Genomic DNA, 21,905 nt, shown 5'->3' on the forward strand with positions numbered 1-21,905 from the left:
TCATTCATGTTAACTAAAAGGTAAACCTGTTTCTCCATCACCTGTTCAGCTCTGATGATTCAGTAAGGACATCTCCTGGTTTCATCTTCATGTTTCCCTCTCACCACATATCCAAACGGATATAATGACCAGCAGCTTTTACAGGCGTGGCTTCAGCAAACCTCAGCTGATACTAGAAAGTAATATTAAATACATTCTAACAACAGCTTATCAAGCTTAAACGTGCTGCTGTTGTTTATCCGCTGGTCTCCTCTTTCTAGCGCAAAGTGGGCGATAAACAAACAAAAAAGACGGACTTGCGGCAGAAAAGCCGATCAGCTGATCATTGATCAGTTTCATGTTTGAAGTAATAACAGGAGAGGAAGGGGGAGTGAATGAGAGAAGTAGATGCAACTGCGCAGCAAAGACAGAATAACTCCAGCTTTGTGTCTATTTTTTAATTCTAGCTGAAGTACGGGACAAATCGCTTCCTTTTCACCTCAATATGGATCTCCGATGGCCAGTCCAGCTGTGGCTCAATATATCAGTTGTTAAGCTTAATGTGGAAATACTATGCAAACATTCGGGGATGAACTTACACACTTGCTTTACTTCTCTGGGATAGTTTTCGCCGAGATGAAATACCCAGTTAGGAAGCATGTAGGGAGGCTCCAACAGCTGCTCTATCACGTGACACATACTGCTCCGATGCGCCGAGCTGGGTTATGCCAATTAGCGCGTTTTGTGAGGTGATTTTGTGATACTTCGGATCGATTACATTTTTTATTTCTCTCCGATATCCGATCCAGTCAAGTCAGTATCGGACCGATACCGATACGTAATATCGGATCGGTCCGTCTGTAATATCTATTATATATTAAATATATATAAACTACTGGCAGTCAACACAAAAAGGGGGGAAAAAAAGTGTCACCTTTAAAATTTCACCAAGGTTAATGGGAAGACTTTTGGTTCACCTTAGGCAAATGGCAGCTAGTACATGTGATCGTTTACAGCTGTTTAAGGATATTTACTTTTCTCCAAACTGGTGACATCACAGAGTCCTACAGTTGTGTATAATAGGAAAAGAGGCTCCGCTGATGTATTGGTCTCCCTGCTGTGTGACACGTGGGTTTAAAAAAATCACAGTCACTCTCTCACAGCCTGAAAAAACAATGGAGTCTGTGGGCCCGACTGTCACTCTCACCTCCTCTCTCCTCCTGCCTCTGTGTGGGACTCCAAAAGTCAATGAGGACAGCTGGCTGGCTGGATGACAGTGGATGTATATCTGCATCGTGTGTGAAGGTATCTGAGTTTGTGTGTGTGTGTCTTTCTTTGTGTGTGATCCTAAAAGGTCAGAGTTCAAGCTGTGGTTCACAGAGAGCCACGTTGTTCCCCTCCCAACAGGAAGGAGGGCACTGTCCATATGCTGTCTTCACTCACACAAACACATGCAGATTCACACACTTGGAAAAAAAAAAACAGAGCAGAGATCGGTACAGTCACACGTTCCAGCAGGTACATACATGAGCTCCTGCAAGTATGCAGACACATGCATGAAAAACAGCAGGACTCACATTATACAACGAATGTTCAGATCACCCAGTGTAAACAATTGGTGCACAGTTTTTCCAGCACAAACACACACTTCATGCTTGTTTTTGTGAGGAGATAATAGGGCCAGAATTGGTGTGTATTTTATGTTATTAACATCTAATAACATAAAATGAAACCCTCAGAGCTATGCCAACGGTCAAAATGAAAATATTAACATTAAAAAAAATACCTAAGACCAAGTCCAGTTAGCAGGTCATCTACTAATAGAAAGGTTAGTAGTTTGATTCCTGGCCGCCCCAGTCTGCTAGAAAAAGTGCTTGTATGACTGAGTGAATGAGGCATGATATATAAAGCGCTTTGAGTGCTCCGAGGGAGAAGAATCACTCGAGATTATTCAACTTAATGACGATTTCTGAAGATTTGGTTGTTTTCCTCTTTAGGACATTACCGACCAGACTAAGATGGTTGACAGGACCCAGTTCATTTTAAGTTGACCAAAGAACTATACATCATTTCACTGAGAAACACAGTCAGACGAATCTAAAAGCCCCCAAAAAGGTTAAAAGGTGGACCTTGAGTTAAGATTTCTTTTTCCAGATGAAAGCCTGCTGTGACCTAATGAATTGAACCCTTTTCACGCATTGTGGACACTACAGTGGACAGCTATTCAAAGGCTGTTATCTTGTATTTGTGTCAGTGTTGATGGTATACTTGCGCATAAACCACCACATTGGACACTGATGTGTAACTCCATACCCTGCCACCCACTCCAAAAAGGATGTTGTCCACCTAAGTGTACATGCAAAAAACTATTTGAAAAATACATGTCTAAAAGTTCAAAAATCTTTTTTTCATGCCTACAGATGAATAAAAATACTTAAGAAAAAAATCCTGATTGAGGTTGTCGTAATTCATGCATGAAAGGGTTAAATGCACAAAATCAATGACAACTGATTACTGTTGTGATAAGTCAAAGTTTGTAAATAAATGAATAAATGAGTAGCACTTCAGTATACAACCAGCGGCCCTAATGGTAATGTGTAATAACAATGTAAGAAAGAGAAATATTATTTGCAATCTCCTGTGAAATACCCTGGAGTTCATTATTACATAGATATTACATTAAAAATACCTTAGACTGTAGTTTAAATAAACTTTCTTTCATTAGATAAAAAAAATTCTTGTCATTTAAAAGTCTCTCTCTGAAAGTTCATTGTTATTCCGTAAGTATTTCATAGTAAATGAGAACTAGAACACCCTAAATTTAGAAGAACTACATATTGTGATATTTTACCCAAAGTTCAGTTCAATTCACTGTTATTTGTATAGCTCCAAATCACAACTGTTTCCTCAAGCTGCTTTATATTGTAGGATAAAGATAAAACACAGAGAAAACCCCAACAATCAAACAAACCACTGTGAGCAAACACTTGGCAACAGTGGGACAAAAGAACATCCTCTAAACAGGAAGAAAAGGGGATTTAATGGGGATGAGGAGAGGGATACAGGATGAAAGACAGACTGGTCAATTATTAAGATTAATAACTAATGGTTAAATGCAGAGTGGCAGCCAGGTCCCCTGATTTAACCCTAACTGTATGCTTTTATCTAAAATGTAATGTTTTTAGCACAATCTCAAAAGGAAAAGTTGATTGTCTCCCGAATCCAAACTGGGAGCTGGTTCCACAGAAAGCTGAAGGCTCTGCCTCCTGATTTTTTTTATGAAATGTGAAGCGAGAGCAGAAGTCGAACCGCTACATGTTATGCGCCGTTTTCAGATAAAGAGAGGGCGGTATGTTTCTTTTTGCAGATGGACAGAAGCAGCATGTTGATTTATGACATCTTCAGACAGCTGCTACGTAGATGCAGTGTGAGTGATAAAACAGTTTAGGACATCAGTGTGAAATCTTGAGACTCTGCTGGACACTTTCCTCCTCGACCTCCTGTCTCTATTTTGTCCCCTCACCCTTCAAATACAAACACATTCACTTTTTAAAACATACTCTCTCAAACTTGTCTGACTCCATGTTGGTTAGATTAGAATCTTGCTGTATTGCTTTATTCTCTCTCTCTGCCTTCAGACAGTGAACATAATTCAGACCCTTGAGACATAAACTCTGTGTGCTGCCAGTTGCATGCAGCTGTGTCCGTATACTGTTTAAAATATAATTTGCAAGATGCAAAAGATGGCCTAGAGGTAATGCTCACCTATAGACACTCCCTCTTCCCTGCACTCTTTCAGTGACTCTCTGGGCAGCTCTGTTACTGCATGCATGTCTTGTTTCTTCATATATACACATGAGCTGCTCATGTTGTCTCTCACCCTCTTTGAGCCTGGCTGTGTCAACACATACACAGTAGAAGGGCAGGGTTTGACTTTTAATATACTGCCACAAACTTTGTTCCCATATGAACCTGTGAGGAAGTCCTGAACAAGAACAAGAACAAGAAGATGCAAAAATGAAGCTAAGTGTTAATCTCCACCCTGTCACTGTTACCTGCTGCAGGGACAGTTCTTCTCTGGTGCCTTTCATAGTATCAGCCGGCATTTGAACAGGTATGAAAACTGATTATATTTGGAGTCATTTCTATGGTAAGGAAATCATTGTGAGGTGAGCTGCATCTGCCGACCACTGATGAATTTCTTACAAAAGCCACTGACATTGGTGCCTCCAACTTTAGACCCAGCAGATTTGTAATGCAGGTGCTGGTGCTGGAATTTTTAGCACCAACTGAGAAGGGTAGTGTAATTTCCTTCTTTTCTGTCCACATCAGATCAGTTCAAAGGTCATCTGCAAGATATCTCAGATTCATGAAATCAATAGTAAACACTATAAACCTACAGCTTTTAATACAGTGGTATTAGACGCTGTAGGTTTGGCCTACAGGCCTGAAAATGTGCAATAAAAGCCTCCATTACAACTAACCAGCAAGTCAGCAATGATGTCCACGATGGAGGCAAAATTTTAATGACTGAGAGAAAAGTTCATGACCCCAAATTAGAGGAACTACCACGAGATGGAAACCAGCTGGTAAGTCTCAAAAAGAAAAACAAGCCAAGAGTTCAAAAACATGTGTACCAGTGGGTTTTGGAATAATAGCTCAATAAACTGATGAAGAACAGCTTAAGAACCGGCACATCCTCATACAACGTCAAACACAGACATGTATGAATGGAACTGGTGTAAATGTTCAGGGTTAAGGGTGAAGAGGTGAAATACCTTTAGCAGGCCACACCAATGGCCTGAACTTAATCTGAATTCCACCTGCTGAAGAGCAGCCTAAAGGCAGAGACCCCACAGCAAGCAGGAGCTGTGTGTGGCTGTGGTTAAGCCTGTGAGATCATCAGTGGGGACAATACAGAGACGGTGAGGTTTGTGTTTCGAAGAGTTCAAGCAGTGCACGCCTGCAAAGGATGATTTTTGTTTGTTTTTTTTACTTTTAATGTTTTTTTTCCACTGTACTGATACAAACATACTCATTAAAACTGAAACTTGGCCCATTCTAAATCTGAATTTCCTTAAAAGTCTTAATAGCAAGAAGAAAAGTCTGTATAGTCTGGGCTGTATGTAAGAGCAGCTCTTGTAGAAATTACTGGAAATATGACTGCCTTTACCCCACCGCTGTTATAATAAATGCATGTAAACATAAAAAGTAAAGATTAATGGATATTTTTTAAACAAAGTCTTTGAAGTCTGATTCCTACACGAATGTCTTCTGCTTGGTAAAAATCAAGTTACAACGTGTTGGGTTTTCATCATTCCCGCTGCTGGTCTCATTAGCAAAGTAAAACAGAGCAGTTCTCACACCTCTCCATTTGGACCGATCATTTCTCAAGGAGACAGACACACACATTCAAAGAATGCGCAAAACAAATGTTGACTGTTTACACTCAACCTGTTGTTGTTTATGCACTTTCTTTCAGGTCCGCTTGTTATTTTTAGGGCTGTAAATCAGACAACGGCAACACCAATCACAGCTTCTGCCTGCAGCAACACTGCTAATTCTATTAACCATTAGAATATAAGCTTCCACTGACCACATTCATCTGCAGTTACCTTTGATTATATCACAATAATTATTGATAGTCACCAAATTAAATTGTGTTGTATCCTACTATAATGACAAATATCAAACATCAAACACATGTGTTCAACCTGCTACAGTGTGGATATTTAAAAAAAAAAAAAAAAGTGTTGTGATTCAGGAATAAACAAATTTTTTGTTAATGGACTTGTCTCAGGGCTCTGGCCTTCTAAAAGTTCCTAGAGCCAGAAAAAAGACAATTGGAGAGCGTGCTTTTTCTTTTCGTGCCCCATTTCTGTGGAACAACCTCCCTCAAGATATTCGGCAGGCATGCTCTGTGGAGGTTTTTAAAACTAAGTTGAAGACACATTTGTTCACCCTATCCTACATGTCTTAATTCTATGGCTTTTAATTTTTTAATTTTTATTGTTTTTAACTTGTATTATGTCTTTTACCTGTATTGCTATGTATCGCTTTTATTTTATTTATCTCTTTAGTTGTACAGCACTTTGTTTGAAAGCGCTTTATAAATAAAGTTATTATTATTAATGTGAAAACTGTCAGAAAAACTTGTAGTCATTAAACACAAGTAACCCCACTTTTGCATTAAATCACAGAGAGGTACTGCCCCCTACTGATTAGAAAGTATTAAGTTCTTTTTTTGCAGGGGGTGGGGAGGCTGGTTAGCAGAAAAAAATATTATGAGAAACTTCTGAATTACAATGCTATTGACAATAACCAAGGTGGCCCTTGGGGGGGGGGGGGGGGGTAGGGCGTATTCAAATTACAACACAGTTATGGGGGAAAACAATCATCAATAAAAACTGCTCAAAGACCTTCTCACAGCATAACCCACTCCTCTGTTTCAGTAAACATATTATTTAAAGTGTCCCACTGAATCGTGATTGAGTGACAGAGTCTTTGAAGAGAAAGCCCTTGAATGCAGGAGTTCAGCCATCAGTATACACCAGTTTTACTGCAGGTTTTATCACTGCTGGTGGACGGTCTGCAGAACATTCAATTCAATTTAGTTTTATTTATATAAGGCCAAATCACAACAACAGGTAAAGACACCACAATAAACCAAAACAGAGATAACATATATGTTTATCTCAAGAAATTTTTTTAGAAATGTTGAGATCAATAAATTATTGTGCATATCTTAAATGTGTTAGCATTAATGACACAAACAATTTTGTGTTTCTTTCTGTTGGTAATTTGCTCTGAAAAACTGTCTTAATGTATTTCTTAATCATGCAGTAAAGAGTTATTATGTGAAGAAAAAAAAACCCCAAGAAGCAGCTTTTACTCTGTAAACAAACATTTATTCTTTACAACACAAGGCCAGTAATTTTTATCCTTTGCTTCCCAACACTGAATGAGCGGTTAACAAATGTTTTCATTGCTGGTGAGTAAATTTACTCTAAGTTTCTTTCTCAAAACAGTTTTTAATCTAAAATATCTGAACAATGTGACAATGTCTTATGCAAGACAAAAAGTTATTCAGTTTGCCGTCATACTGTACAGAGAAATACATCAAATAATGACACGTAAGAAGCTCAGACCAGCGTATTTGTTATTTCTGCTTAAGTGAATAGTGATTCCCTGACATTAACATGCAGACAGCGCCATCTGCTGGACAGCGTTAATCTTAATCAACTGGTTAACCTGATAAAAGAGCTAGACACACATATGATGAAAGAAAAACAAAGCAGTACATCATTAAGGCTGCAGTCTTCATGTTGAGGATGTAGGTATGATTATTGGACAAGCAGGGGGAAAAAATATGGATTTTTCAATAATATTCGCCTGACAGGCAAAAATGACAATGATATTTGACTCTCCTTCTGGGAGAAAAGAAAAGATATTTGGGTTGTGTCATGAAGGAAATCCAATTTAGAAATCTACAATTTGTGGAAAAAGGAAGCAACTGAATGTAGCTTTACAATTTATTTTTTCTTTTCTGAACTTTTTTTTAGCTTCTGCAGGAGAGCCTGGCAGTAAAACTTTGAGAACTGCTCCCATACAATACAACCCCTTTGAATATTAACTAAAAGGTTATTAAACAGACTCAACTGCATATATGGGCTTTATTATTTACATTACACTTTTATGGGGAAAAGGTGATAAAGCTGTCTGCGCCTTCTCAGAGTTGCAGTGTCTTTTTAAGGATAACAAGTGGGGTTTTATTTGTGTTTTCACAATATTTCCATTTATTTATGACCAGTGGTGACCAAAATGAATTGGCAAACAATTGAAGAACTTATTAATTTGGGCGACAGACTTTAAATATGAGTTCGGTTCATTGAGGAGCTGTGCTGCAGACCAGCACCGCCCTTATGGCCTCCTGCAGTTTCTTTACAGACTCCATCACCAGTCGAAAACTTTCATGGAAGTTGCCGTTACCTTCCCTCACCCAGGCTTCCTGGAGCTCACTGACCCATGTCAGGATCTCGTCCAGCTGTTTCTGCACCTCCCTCTGCTCTTCTAGCTCAGCTAGCAGGGCCTGTCTGGCACAGACTTCTGCTTCATAGGCTCTCTGGAGGTCCACCAGGGAGGACTCCAGCTTCAGTACCTCCTGGACCATGCAAGATCCCATTCAAAGCAAGGGGGAGAAATATCAGTTTTAATCATGCTTTGAACAATCATGATGAATTCAATGTTAAAATGAAGTTAGAACAGGTTTAATGCCATTAAAAAGTTGCTCGTATTCTTGAAATTTCACAGATATTCATAACTCGGTGTCCACTTAGTAAACCTTCCTGATTTTCCTTCCTCTTTTTTCCCCACAAAAGTCTGGGTTTTAGTTTTACTGCATTTAAGTTGATTTTTAACACTTACTGCAATTAAACACAGTTAGGTCCATAGGTTTTTGATCTACACACTTGTATAATTTTGTGCTTGTACATTTCCACTATCAAATGCAGAACTGCAAAACTGATAGGACAGAACTTCAGAGTTTCTTAATTCTTCAGTGGCCAGGTCAATCACCTGATCTCAACCCAAGAGAGCATACTTTTCAATAATTGAAATTATTGGGAAATTAAAGAGAATACGGCATTTAGAAGTTATGCTGTCAATTGCTGAAACCAACTACCCAGATCTTCTCCGATTTTAGCTATTGGTTTTAGCTAGTGTTTGAAACCTGCTATATAAATAAACGTGCTATATAAACAAACATGCGTTGCCTAGGTCAACACCCAGATGTTTAACTTGAGGTTTTCCGACTTAAATAGAGATTAATGGAACGAAAATGTGCCAGGGTTAGGGTTTTAACATTATCTTAGACATACAGAGCCCTAAAAAAATAATCAACTCCATTGGCCTCCCCACCCACCTGGATGTCTTGGGGGTTGTTTTTGTGCGACTGATCCTCGGGTAGCAGGACGTTTGGCGGCACGGAGAAACAGTGGCTAACCAGCAGCCCATCCATCCGCTTTGACAGCTGTTTGAACCGCTCTTCGAGGAACTGCTGCAGCTTTCGGCTGCACTCTCTAGCCCGGGACCGGAGCAGTTCCTCAGTCCCGTCCGGTTCCCCTTTACTCAACTGCCGCACGCAAACCTTCTCCACAACGGGCAAAATTTCGTACAAACAATCCAGAAAAGCACTGTGAACACGGATCATGCAGGTCTGCGGGGTGAACCCGAAAAACTGCGTCTCATACAGTTTTAGCTGAGCCGGAGAGAGACTGTCCGCCTCTGAGACGTCCTCTCCGTTGACATCCATTACCTCTGCTTCCCGGGTTTCCCGCGCCATGTTCAATCGCTAATTGTCCTTCTTTCTTTCTTTCTTTCTTACAGTTATATTGGCGGTTGGCAAACAAGTGAAAGGTGCATTACCGCCACCAACTGGTATGGAGTATGGTCTGGAACGAATTGTCCTTCTTCTTCCTGGTCATAGTTGAGATGTTTTCGGGCAGCAAATGTAGAAATGGATCTTTACCGCCACCAACCGATAGAAGTTGTTAATGACAAATAGGAAATTCTTAATTTTAATCTAGGGGTCTTTTTTATTTATAAAAATTTCACACTTTTGGAAATACCACATAAAATACAAACACTTCACTCACAGCCAAAGTATATGTTTTTATTGTAGTAGCAATAAACGTAGGCATTAATCCCTCCTTATGCTAGCTGTGTGGAAAAAGTTTCGGTTGGGGTGAGGGGTATACATCTGCAGATGATGTGATGTTAAAACTGGTCCTTTCTAGAGCCTGTAGACCACATGTGTCGAACTCCAGGCCTGGAGGGCCGGTGTCCTGCAGGTTTTAGATGTTTCCTTGATCCAACACAGTTGGTTCAAATTGCTAAACTACCTCCTCAACATGTCTTGTAGTTCTCCAGAAACCTGCTAATAAACTAATCATGTGATTTGGGTGTGTTGACCCAGGGTGATATCTAAAACCTGCAGGACACTGCCCCTCGAGGCCTGGAGTTCGACACCCCTGCTGTTGACAGTTTCATTTTTGTATTGTTTTTTTATCATCTTAAAAAAATAGAGTATAACGTCTAAAAAAAATAAATAATAAATAAAATAATTTCTTTTTAATTTAAATTTATTAAATTTATTTTCAACTTTAGTTTTAGTTAATAACTCCGCTTATTCAAATTTAAAAAACAAACAAACAAACAAAAAGTTGAAAAGATTTTCTGTTGATTAAACAATGCGCATGACCAAAGCGTGTGACGTGGCCCTCTGACACGCCCACCTTGTTCGAGCGAAAGGGGCATGCGCGCGCATTCACTTCCTTCGCGGCTCGTGCTTCTCTCTTCTCTGTGTGTGTTGATAGCGGCTTTTGCTTCCACACGTGCAATCATTCCTATGTGAATCTCTTTCTGTTTGGAGCCGCTTTTAAACTTTTCCTGCGCCGTCACAACAGGTAAATCAGCCGTCGGTGTTAGGCGTTTGATTTTCCCCGCAGCTGCGCAGCCGCTCGCGCGGGGGCAGAGGTTACCGCTGGAAGTTTAGCCGGGTTTAGCATGGTGGTATTAGCTAGCCGCTGCGCCTACTTTTTGTTGTGGTGTTGCTAACGTTAGCCAGCTAGCACCCGCAGCTAGTAGGGACAGGGTAATGTAAAATGTAACGTGAACATAAAAAAAATGTGACGCTTCTTTCTCCTGTTGTCTTCCCTCCAGGTGTAAAGCCATAGAAACGGACCACCATGGGGGCATATCTGTCTCAGCCTAGCACCACCAAGACCTCTTCAGATGGCGGCAACAGCAACATGAGCTACGGTTTCTCTGCCATGCAGGGCTGGCGGGTCTCCATGGAGGTGAGGCGGAAAATGAATAAACGCATCAGAGACAGTGGTGTTGCTGCTGTGTTTGCCAAATGAAACGAAGCGAAAAACATTTTACTGGGTTATAAATGAGAACTGCAAGACATTTCTGTTTTGTTTGTTTGCTTGCGCGGAGCTCAAAACCTCTAACCTTCTTGCTTGGTCATCCAAATTAAGCTTATACATATTTTAGCTCCACTCTCCACTTTGATTGCCCAAGAGTCCCATCTCTGCTTTTTGTGGATGATGTGGTTCTGTTAGCTTCATCAGGTGGTCATCTCTAGGAATGGGAAATAGCGCCATTGAGTCTGAGGCCATGGTTCATAGGCAAAAATGTGTGGAGAGTCAGGGACAATTTGCTGCCCCAGGTGGAGGAGTTTAAGTATCTCAGGATTTTGTTCACAAGTTAGAGGACAGGGGACCAGATCATCAACAGATGGATTGGGACAGAGGCTGCAGTGATGAAACCTGAGTTTAAAAGTTAAACTGTTGATTTACTGTTTAATCGGTGTCCCCTCATGACCATTCCCTGGATAGATTGATAGATATTATCTTATCTACCTTTTAATTATTTCATTCTAGTTGGGACTTCCTATGGCGCTGTTAACATATTTGCTTTGCAACAACTCTCAGTTACTTTACTTTCTGTAACCGCTCCACCTCATTATCAGCACGTGCAAATAAATCTGTAATTGCTTCATGGAATTTGCAGATGAAAATGCTCCCTGGACTGAGGTTGTTCTTATTTTAAGTGGGTTTTTTGTTTTGTTTTGGGGGTTTGTTTTTTTTTAAAGAAAAGAAACTTTGTTGCTTAACAAATATAAAATACATTGGTCTCACCTAAATTTCATGTTCACTGTGATTTTGATTTTTATCCCCATCTTTCTTTGTCACAGGATGCTCACAACAGTATCCCAGACTTCGATGAGGATACTGCCATGTTTGCCGTGTATGATGGACACGGAGGTAACGCACTGATTTGAAGTTTGTTTGTTTGTTTGCACATCAGAGTACTATGTGCACACACTTCAGTTCATTTATATTACTTATTTTCCATTTTAGGTGAAGAGGTAGCGCTGTACTGTTCAAAGTACCTTCCTGACATCATCAAGGAGCAGAAAGCCTACAAAGATGGCAAACTTCAAAAGGTGAGATGCATCAAGAAATGTTTGCAGGACTTAAATGAGTTTGAAGAAAAATGCCCATGACCACATGCTGCTTGGCTGTGGTATACTTAAAGCCATATTAGAAACGGTGTATTATGAGGGCATGGTTGCCTCTTCTCTGCTCTTACAGTATCAACATGTTTGAATTTCGTTTTCCAGGCACTGGAGGATGCCTTCTTGGCCATCGACGGCAGGATAACCACAGAGGAAGTCATTAAAGAGCTTGTCCAGATCGCTGGACGGCCCACCGAGGAGCCACCCACTGAAAAGGTGGCAGAGGAGGACGATTGTGAGTACACCACTGCTTGTGACATTTCATGTGGATTCTAGTGTCAGTGAACACATAATAAATGCTTATCCTTTTTGAATGATAATGCAGAATTGTTAGTATATGACATAAATTACAATATAATAAACCAGGAACAATGTTATTCTTACCATAGATAAAATCTGTCCGAGCCTGAAGTTACACAACAGAAAAATTGATGTCTACACTCACATTTCGCGGTGTGCTCCTGCTAAGTGTATAAGGGCTTACAGCTGTCCCACAGTCACAGTTTCATACTGTAATATTTTATCTTTGACATTTGTTTTGCGCTTCTCCCGTTCCCGGTGAATTCCACTATCACTCACTTCTCTATTCCAGCCCACTTGTGCAATCAATATTCAGCAATCACATACATTATAGGCTTAGTCGGGGTCTTGGAGTACTGCACGGGAGCGCATCTTGAGTGGGTGAAAACCCCTCTCCTCCTTTGCAGGGCTGAAACTTTTAATTAATGGTATGTTCACAACAAACCCAAAGTGAAGTTTTAACTCTCACTACTTAAAACGTGTGCCTCCAGCAGCCAATGTAGTGGGAGGACTGCAGCTGATAGCTAGTTACACTTTAGACTAGGGCTGGGCGATATGACCCAAAATTCATATCTCGATATTTTTTAGCTGGATGGCGATATAAGATATATATCTCGATTTTTTTTTTTTTTTAAGCCATAAGTTAAGAACAAAAAGAGAGTTCTTAGTCACACTGTGTCCCAGATGTCACACGGGCACTTTTATTTACATACAGCGTAGATATTACTCAAAAATAAATTATCAGCATATATTAAATAATCATGGTCCATAAATAAAAGAAAACAATGTTGTTTTTGTGCATAACAAAAAGCTCACAATTGTGCAGTCAAAATGTAAACTAATAGACGCTGAGCATAATAACAAAGAGACAGATTTCACAGCTGCACCACGTCTCTGAACAGGTGCCATCCTTATACACACACAGTACGTATCACTCCGCGAGGCTCCTCCTCTGTAGCCGTAATTCTCCGACAATCCATCAAGCGGTGCAGCTCCGTAGCTTAGCAAAGTCATATTAAAACATTTTTTGACAGATTGCTGAGCGCTGTGTACCACATAAAATCGGTTCGCGGTCAGTAAGCACAACCAGAATTCATACATAAGGCGCACTGTCGATTTTTGAGAAAAGGAAAGGATTTTAGGCCGTGCAGCCCCTCTGGGCTGCATGTCGTTAGCGCGGTTAGCTCGCTAACACGTTGACGCCATCCAGCCCCACGCACGGTAACTCGCTAACGGAGATTTTCCGCTTTCATCTTGTCATTGCCTGCAGGTGAAGCTATGGGGGAGTTGTGTTCAGTGCAGGAGAGGCGAGGCCGAGTAACGTTGCGTAGAGACAAAAGTGGACGAAAGAGAGGCAAACCTGCGGCTCCACAAGTATAATTATAACGTAACATAGACTATATCGATATAAACGATATTGTCACATCTTATATCTCGTATGAAAATATATCGATATTTTTTAAAAACTCGATATATCGCCCAGCCCTACTTTAGACTTTGTTTATAATCATACTGAGCAAAAATGTTACATTTGATGTGAACGCATCATAACATATCTATCACATCTTCATAAGTAGTACGTTGCTTTGCTTCAAGTGCTCACTTGCAAGTTGAGACTTGTGTGTTTCGTGTCATCAGCAGTAACTTTCCACGTCAAGGCCTTAAATTGCTTAATGTCATTATCTCTGGTCACTACTGTTCACATCCTGTTTGGATCCCTCTTTAGACAAAAGCACTTGAAAAAGGAGAAGCAGCAATCTGGAAATTTAGGGAAAAAAGGTTAAATAAAATCAAAGGAATGCAACGTGTGCTTTGCTGCAAGCCAAGATTATTCTGTGTTTTAAAAATAGGTTAATTATTTTTTGGACAGTGATTTATGGTCCCCTCTAAAAAGCACAAGTTTGAAAGACATTTGGTGCTTTAAGTTCCCCGAGTGCAAAGAAAGTTGTTTTTTCTTTGCTTATTTTGTCATTTGTCACAAAATGCTTTCCGGTTTCTGCCATGTTGTGCTTTTTTGAATTCTCACTCATGCCTACAGCTGTGCAGACAGATGACATCATTTAAGTCTTTGAGGATTTAGTGCTTATAGACCTTGAGGTGGTCATTACGATTGGGCCCATATGAAAGATGAAGGTCATGTGCAAGTGTACTTGTGCCTGGATTTGTGTTTATGCGATTATAATTTTATTGTCACTTCAACAACTTAATGTTTTAACCGTAAACTTTTGGCACAACAGCATTCATCTTGTTTTGTTTGCCCTTCTGTATTTATTCAAAGTGCATTGACTGTAACTACTCAAATGATCACCAGCAATAAAAATCAAACCAAAAAATTTGTGGGAATACAGCAAGTAAATTATATGCTTAGAGTGCGTGCACTATTTGTAGCTTGAATCTCTGACGTCAAATGATAATACAAGTAATTCTGTTTTCTTTTCCTTTTCTCAGTGGACACAGAGGAGGCAGCTTTGCTCCACGAGGAGGCCACGATGACTATAGAGGAGCTGCTGGTACGATACGGCCAAAACCGCAATGCTATCAAACATGCGGCCGCCATGAGGTACATCATTAAAGTTGTTATGATTTATGTGTGAAGTTTTCACCTGAAGAAAGTAGAAATTAAAAAAAAATAGAAATGTTACTGCAAGAGGTCATGTCATGCAAGTTAATCGATACTGGTGTCAGATATCTCACAATTGTTCTCCTCTTGCCACCTTTTCAGCGGGTCAGAAATTCATGATATCCAACAGTCTGGATGGTTCAGCTACTTGTTTCATGTTGGTCGGCACAATTAGAAGCTGCAAGAATGAATTTTGTTTTGTTTTAAATCTTAGTGTTTCAGCTAAGAAGGGCTCCAGTTCGCAGCCTGAGTCCTCAGGAGATAAGGGGGACGGTTTGGAGGAGCAGAAGAAAGAGGGGCTAAATGGAGAAGTGGAGGAAAGCAATGAGGAAACAAAGGAAGGCGAAGGAGCAGCGTGCGGGTCTAAGCTACGAGCCTGTCGGCGAAGAGGAGGTGGCGAAGGCAGTGGCTCAGGTACAGAGATGTTCAGTCGGTCTATTGCAGAAATTCTAGAACTGCAGATCCAATTTTAACATGTTAAATGCATATGAGTGTCTGTGTTTTCACTCAGTGTTAAGCACACATGGATTTTGCAGTTGTATCAGCCATATAAGTATATTGGACAACTTAATTGTGTTGGGGGTTTTTTAATTGTTTTTTTTTTTTTCTTTTTTGTTAGCCCTTCTAGCCTTATGACCATTGAGCTTATGTCATAGCAACATGTCCATCCTTTCGTCTACAAATCACAAATATCACTAATTTGAGCAACTTTTTCAGAGTGTTTCTTCTTGCTGCTTTTAGCCTTTTCTGATCTCTTCTTTCACACCCTGAGTCTGACACAGAGCCACAGTGTACCGTCACCTCAGTATCCTCCATTTTTGTTTGTGTTGCATACAAATTACATCACAGGACTTTCGGGCCACCTTGCTGGAACCATCCCACACACATTTAGGTGGTGCTCTTTGTATTCCAAAATGACCGAAACAGAGTAAAGTAGAATATCAAGCTGAGTAGATGCTGGTGGAAAACAGGCATTGGACTGTAGCTGGTGGTGGGCCTCCTTCACCAGAAATCTGCTGAGGTCATTGTAATCAGAACGTGCCGCGTGAACAAAGATGTCGGTTCCCAGCTGCAGTCTAGTCTGCTCAAAAGTAGATGTATCAGTCAGTGCTCTCTCAGTGTATTTATTTTCACTCTCTTATACATTTTTCTTTTCTCGTTCCTACAGCTGACAGTGGAGCTGATTCAGGAAGCTCCAATGGTGAGGAAAAGGCCAGTAAAGCAGAAGGAGATGCAGGCCCTTCCTGCTCCTCTTCATCCTCAAAGGCTTCAGGAGATTCGAAGTCCAGGTTTTTTGATGATAGCGAGTCTGAAGGAGAGGAGGAGGAGGCTAGTGAGGAAGAGGTGAGACTAAGGGAGTAGAATATTGGAATTTTTTGGGCTGTGAAACTTTACTCTGAAACGCCAGTGTAATCACTGTTTTAACTCAGGATGTCAGTGAAGATGAAGATGGTGACAGCAGTGAGCTGGAAGAAGAGGAGGATACAGAAGAGGGAGAAGAAGACTCTGAGGATGAAGAGGAGGAGGAAATGTGTCTACCTGGAATGGATGGCAAAGAAGAGGTGTGTTGTAAAGACTTAAGTTTTATTTTTGCTGTTTGATGTATTTTTTTTATTGGTTTTATTAAACCAAAAATGAGGTTTGTTTTCAACAAATGGTCATTTGTACATCTTGTTAAGTGGAAGAAATTTTGATGACTGCCTCAAGCCTTGGTTATACTCTGTTGCAGACACGGACAGCTAGAGACCCGGCAGCTTATCAGTCATTCTTGTTATACTTGTTTGAAGTCTGCCGCCTGGGGCACGTGGATAGTTGGTGCATTGTAATGTTAATTCTCTTGGTCACAGAAAACAGACCGAAAACTGGACATCCATGTCTGATGGCAAAAATTACGTATCACATGCCTGAGTGGACATGACACAGACCATTTGATTTGAATCAAATCAAATAGTCTCATTCATATGAAAGACGGTGGTTCGGTTACATCGTTATAAGCCCTCGTAGTTTTGGCAGCGTGTTACAGCTCACGTGTTTGTGTTTACAGCCTGGCTCAGACAGCGGAACCACGGCCGTCGTGGCTCTGATCCGAGGGAAACAGCTGATTGTGGCCAATGCTGGAGACTCTCGCTGCGTGGTGTCTGAACGCGGTAGGTCCAAACTATCTGATTCAAGCACTGAGTTATAAAACAGTTGTCAAAGCTGAGGGTTTCTGGCATAGTAGTGACTCTCCCCACTGCTAATGTGCAGCATACAGTATGTTTATATTGTGTGTTACGTAAGAAATAGGACCCAGGATTTCTCCAGTGCCACGATAAAGATTGAAAACCTCTTAGCTAAATCAGTTGTTGTGGTACCTCCTCCAGCAGCAGGAACCTTGACCTTGCTTCTCTTATTTATTCTCTGATGTTTTACTGAACAGTTTGTTGAAGGATCAGACTTGGAGTAAAGGTGGATTTCTGCACAGTCTTTATCTAATTTGTGAGCACTCTGTTTCTGTGTGACTGCAGGCAAAGCTGTTGACATGTCCTACGACCACAAGCCAGAGGACGAGGTGGAGTTAGCTCGCATCAAAAACGCTGGAGGGAAGGTGACGATGGATGGGCGTGTCAATGGTGGACTGAACCTTTCCAGAGCCATTGGTAGGTGACTCTGAAACCTTCAGATTATTAATATTCGGGTTCTTGGAATCACTCCTATTCATTTTCTTTTGAATATAGTAGCAGTTCTTCATTGATGTCCAGTGTTTGCATGTTCTCAACTGCAGTGACCAAACTTAGTCTGAACTCTGACTCTCAGGTGACCACTTCTATAAGAGGAACAAGTCTCTGCCACCAGAGGAGCAGATGATTTCTGCAATGCCCGATGTTAAAGTTCTGACACTTAACGAGGACCACGACTTTATGGTTATTGCGTGCGACGGCATCTGGTGAGTGTAAATGGTTATTTGCCCCATTACCGGTAACTAATTTCAGGGGTGTTAGTAAAATGATGTCCAAAACTGGAGCTAGTCAAATAATTTTGTAATTTGAGACAAAAAAAAACGGACACCAAAGTTACCATGTTTTGATTCAGCTGTTTAAATCCCGTTTGTGCTTCTGTGTGTTTGCAGGAATGTGTTGAGCAGTCAGGAGGTGGTGGACTTCATCAGCGAGAAGATCAAACCAGACCAGAATGGCAAAACCAGAGCACTTTCCTCGATTGTGGAAGAGGTGAGCATGAAGGAAAAACTCAGATTTTATATTGAAGTACAGTGTAGTCATCAGGGATTAAACAATGCTCTACTCAGCAGCAGGGCAAAAACTAAATGGATAAGCGATAGATATACAGTTTTTGTAAACAATTAGATCTAAGAGTAGAGCATTAGAACTAATCACATAGCATTTGCTCTTAGAACTATTAGTTCTTCTGCCACACAGAGATAAGATTGTGGAAATTTAATCCATGCAGTAGCTTAAAAAACACTTGTGCAGTTCTCAGAAGCCAACATTGTGTACAGTCATGTGAAACAGTTTTCACGGGACTCGGTTCTTCACAGTTCCACAAAGTACATCCCGTGATTCAGGAACTGTTACAAACACCTTCAGCAGCAGGAACTTGGAAGTAATTATTTTCTGAACGATTCGTCTCTCACATCATTTTAGAGCAATTTATGCTCGCTCCTCTTTAAAATGCTGCTTCAGTTCATAGAGATTTGTTCATGCACAGCTCTTTTAAGGTCCTGCCACAACATTTTAAACAGATTGGGCTCCTTTTTCGATTTGCTGCTGTGATTGGGTTCATTGTCCTGGCCTCACATCTGGCTCTAGAATACTTTGGTATGCAGAAAAGTTCATGGTTGTCTCAGTGACTAGAAGGTGTTCAGGTCCTGTGGCTCCAAAACAGCCCAAATCCTCACCCCTCCACCACCGTGCTTAATAGTTAATGTGAGGTGTTTGTGCTGATATTTTCACCGAATGTGGTGCTGCGCATCCCCTCCAAACATCTCCACTTATCTTGTCTGTCCAATTGATATTGTTCCAGAAATCTTGAGGTTTGTTCAGACGCACCTTTCCAAACCTAAGCCATGCTACCATAGAGAGAAGACTCTTTGTCCTGGCAGCCCAACCAAACCTGTTCCAATTCCAATTGTGCTGTCATGAACTTTAATATTTAACATGCTAAGTGAGGCCTGTAGTGTCTGAGATGTAGCTATTGGGGTTTTTATCCCTCAGCTGTAAAAGGCTGATGGGGTATTGCTGTCACCCCAGTTTGTGAATGAGTTCGAATCTCAGTGACCTTGACCTCAAGGTCAGAGGCCAAGTTTTCTGAAAATCTTGTGAATGCAATAACTTGAGAACAAGGTTATGTATTTTCATATCAGTACCATAGATGTGTCTACTGGGAGGCTGAGGGGTAGCATTGGCCATCGCCAGTATTTCAGGCTCTGTCATCATGTGACAAAGTACTGCGTATCGCCTGCCTGCTACCAACACACCATCATGCCAGCTTAATAAATTTTTTCACATCCATCCATGTCGCGTCAGGGTTCTGTCTCGTCAGTGACAGGGAGTTGGAAATAAGTATGGCCTACGATATTCCTGTGAAAGAGCGCACCTTTCAGGAACAAACCTATAACCGCTCACCCTTGTCATTATCATCCTCATGCATGCAGGGGTTAAACTGATCTATAATGTGGCATTTGTACAATGTTCGATCTCTTCCTTTTAATTGATAATTTATTCTTAGACTAGTCTTTTTCTTCACATTTAAGTGACAAGTAAATTAGTTACCAGGAAAATCACAAGTAATCACTGTTGTCTGTCTTACTGCCTTAATTGCCTAAAAAATATTGTCCAAGGTCTCAGTCTTCAATTTCAAGTTTCACATGTCCTCCTGACAGCTGTTGGACCACTGTTTGGCCCCCGACACATCTGGAGATGGGACAGGATGTGATAACATGACTTGCGTCATAGTCACCTTCCAGGCACACCCGTCTTCCACAGATTCGGACGACACAAAGAAGAGGAAGCATGCAGAGGGAGAAGGGACTGAGCAGGAGGAGAATGGAAATGACAGCAAAAAGGCAAAAAGTGACTAAAGAGGAGACGAGAGAAACTGTCCCAGATGGAGCAGCTGGTCCCACGCTACCCCAGACACAACACAGAGACACATTCTGTTCAAAATTAAATCCTGACCTCACAAACGTCATTTCACCCTGAAGCAGACATTAGAAAAGCTCTGCCGAACTGAGACCATGAGAAGTTCGTTTTTTTTCCTGTGCTCTGTTCTTGGTGGATTTTCAATTAAGACACACCCTGCAGTAGTTTCTTTTGATTGATTCAGCTGGAAAGAGATTCTTAAATTCACAAAAGGCACACACGAAATACCACATCATTTTCCAACCAGTAGGATGCTGCAGGGGGGGAACCAGTCTAAAGAGTCAGATGTGTAGATCCCTGCAGACAAATGCGGCACTGTTGTTTTTTTTGTTTTGTTTTTTTAAATCACTTTTCACGTAGCAGGTTGTTTTGGTAAAATTTTGATCAGTTTGTGAAGTTATGAGTCTAATTCATGTTCACGTGTGTGACACATGCACTTCCATTGTGGCTTTGCAGTGTAAATTTTGCCGTTTTAGACTCAGATGTTGCCAACCATGAATTCTTGTTTCACATCCTCTTCAGACACACTGAACCCAGAGTGCTGGAATGGATGCTGGTTGCTACGCTGTAACTGTATAAGAATGAATTGAACGAGAGGACTCCCAAAGTGAAGCTTCAGGATGCAGTGAGAATGGATGTGCTGGTTTAGCTCTGTCAGTTTGTGTAGCTCTGCCCATCAGGATGAGGACCACACAGACTCTTGTCCAGTTGCTCTAATTTGCCATTTATATTTTTCTCCCTTTAGCACTCTTTCACAAGTAAGGATAAAGATATATATATTTTTTAATTTCAGTCTTGCTGCTGATGCAACAGCCCAACACCTCACCTTATCTTGCCTTTCTTCATTCCTGGTTTTGTGTTTTGGTTCATTTCAATTCTGTTTCCAGCCAGGGTTTTTGAGCTTGTGTGCTTTCCATCAGTAAGATTTGATAGCAGGGGAACCGAGGCCTTTAATGTCCATCCAGAGAGAAGTGGCGATTAGAGCCCGGGACCTATCTTCACCTCAGCTACTCGCACGCCGCCTGTCTCATTCCCACTATAACTAATTTTTAAGGATATCTTTAGGATGCGTTTTAAGTAAAAAGTATTTCCACTCAGCTGTTTGTTTTTCATTTATGATAATCAGTCCTCTGGCAGTTTTTCTAACAATTAAAAAAATTAAAGTCTTTTTGTGAGCACACTCTGAAATCTCCTTGACGCTGGACTGGGGGAAGGATGCACAAGGTTTTTTTTCCTGAGTGGAAATACAAATTGAGGTTAAGAAAACGGTGTAGACTTTTTTTTTTTTTCCCCAGTCTCATTTAAGACATCGTGTGACTGTAAAGTTGTTTCCAGTGTCCTATCTCGTCACCATGCCCTTTTTTTCTGTACATAGTTTTTTTTCAATACTTGTAATTGAAGAAATGGAAAATGCTTTTTCTTTGTAATTGTGAGTCGGTGTGACATTTTGGTGCATACTCTTTTGACACCAGTATGTAAGTACATACAAATACATTTTTTTAAATAATCAACCGTATTTGTGTGTGTGCGCCTGTTATTTATTGTTAAAACCAGATTCATGTTTGTTTGGGTTTTTGTTTTTTTGGGGGTTTTTTCCAAACATTTAAGGTGGTCAAGCTGAGGTCACTGGAAATATTTGTGGGGTTTTGGTTTTCATTAATTTCAGGTAGTCCTTTTTAATTCAATTCAATTTTATTTATATAGCGCCAAATCACAACAAAAGTCGCCTCAAGGCGCTTCATAGATACAGAGAAAAACCCAACAATCATATGACCCCCTATGACCA

General features: G+C 40.7%; 2 protein-coding genes across 2 annotated transcripts; one reads left to right on the forward strand and one right to left on the reverse strand.

The window, feature by feature from the left end:
• Positions 1 to 6,872: 6,872 nt before the first annotated feature.
• mis12 (MIS12 kinetochore complex component) lies at positions 6,873 to 9,373 on the reverse strand. Its single transcript, XM_080885514.1, has 2 exons — positions 8,900 to 9,373; positions 6,873 to 8,140 (listed from the first exon to the last, which is right to left on the reverse strand). Exons 1-2 carry the CDS (start codon positions 9,317 to 9,319, stop codon positions 7,865 to 7,867), a joined length of 696 nt encoding a protein of 231 aa, XP_080741640.1. The 5' UTR covers positions 9,320 to 9,373; the 3' UTR covers positions 6,873 to 7,864.
• Positions 9,374 to 10,285: 912 nt separating this feature from the next.
• ppm1g (protein phosphatase, Mg2+/Mn2+ dependent, 1G) lies at positions 10,286 to 21,635 on the forward strand. Its single transcript, XM_080884843.1, has 14 exons — positions 10,286 to 10,442; positions 10,699 to 10,835; positions 11,738 to 11,807; positions 11,904 to 11,989; positions 12,167 to 12,296; positions 14,810 to 14,921; positions 15,196 to 15,395; positions 16,150 to 16,325; positions 16,412 to 16,543; positions 17,026 to 17,128; positions 17,489 to 17,620; positions 17,778 to 17,907; positions 18,091 to 18,190; positions 19,861 to 21,635. Exons 2-14 carry the CDS (start codon positions 10,725 to 10,727, stop codon positions 20,056 to 20,058), a joined length of 1,680 nt encoding a protein of 559 aa, XP_080740969.1. The 5' UTR covers positions 10,286 to 10,442; positions 10,699 to 10,724; the 3' UTR covers positions 20,059 to 21,635.
• Positions 21,636 to 21,905: the final 270 nt, after the last annotated feature.

Source organism: Rhamphochromis sp. 'chilingali' (genome assembly GCF_963969265.1).
Source record: "Rhamphochromis sp. 'chilingali' genome assembly, chromosome: 6".
Lineage (NCBI taxonomy): Eukaryota > Metazoa > Chordata > Actinopteri > Cichliformes > Cichlidae > Rhamphochromis > Rhamphochromis sp. 'chilingali'.

Coding starts and splice junctions, on each gene's coding strand:
- mis12 (XM_080885514.1), bottom strand. CDS start 9,319: ATGGCGCGGGAAACCCGGGAAGCAGAGGTAATGGATGTCAACGGAGAG. Junction 8,141..8,899: donor ACAACCCCCAAGACATCCAG/GTGGGTGGGGAG, acceptor TGCATGGTCCAG/GAGGTACTGAAGCTGGAGTC.
- ppm1g (XM_080884843.1), top strand. CDS start 10,725: ATGGGGGCATATCTGTCTCAGCCTAGCACCACCAAGACCTCTTCAGAT. Junction 16,326..16,411: donor AGGAGGCTAGTGAGGAAGAG/GTGAGACTAAGG, acceptor GTTTTAACTCAG/GATGTCAGTGAAGATGAAGA. Junction 17,908..18,090: donor ATTGCGTGCGACGGCATCTG/GTGAGTGTAAAT, acceptor GTGTGTTTGCAG/GAATGTGTTGAGCAGTCAGG.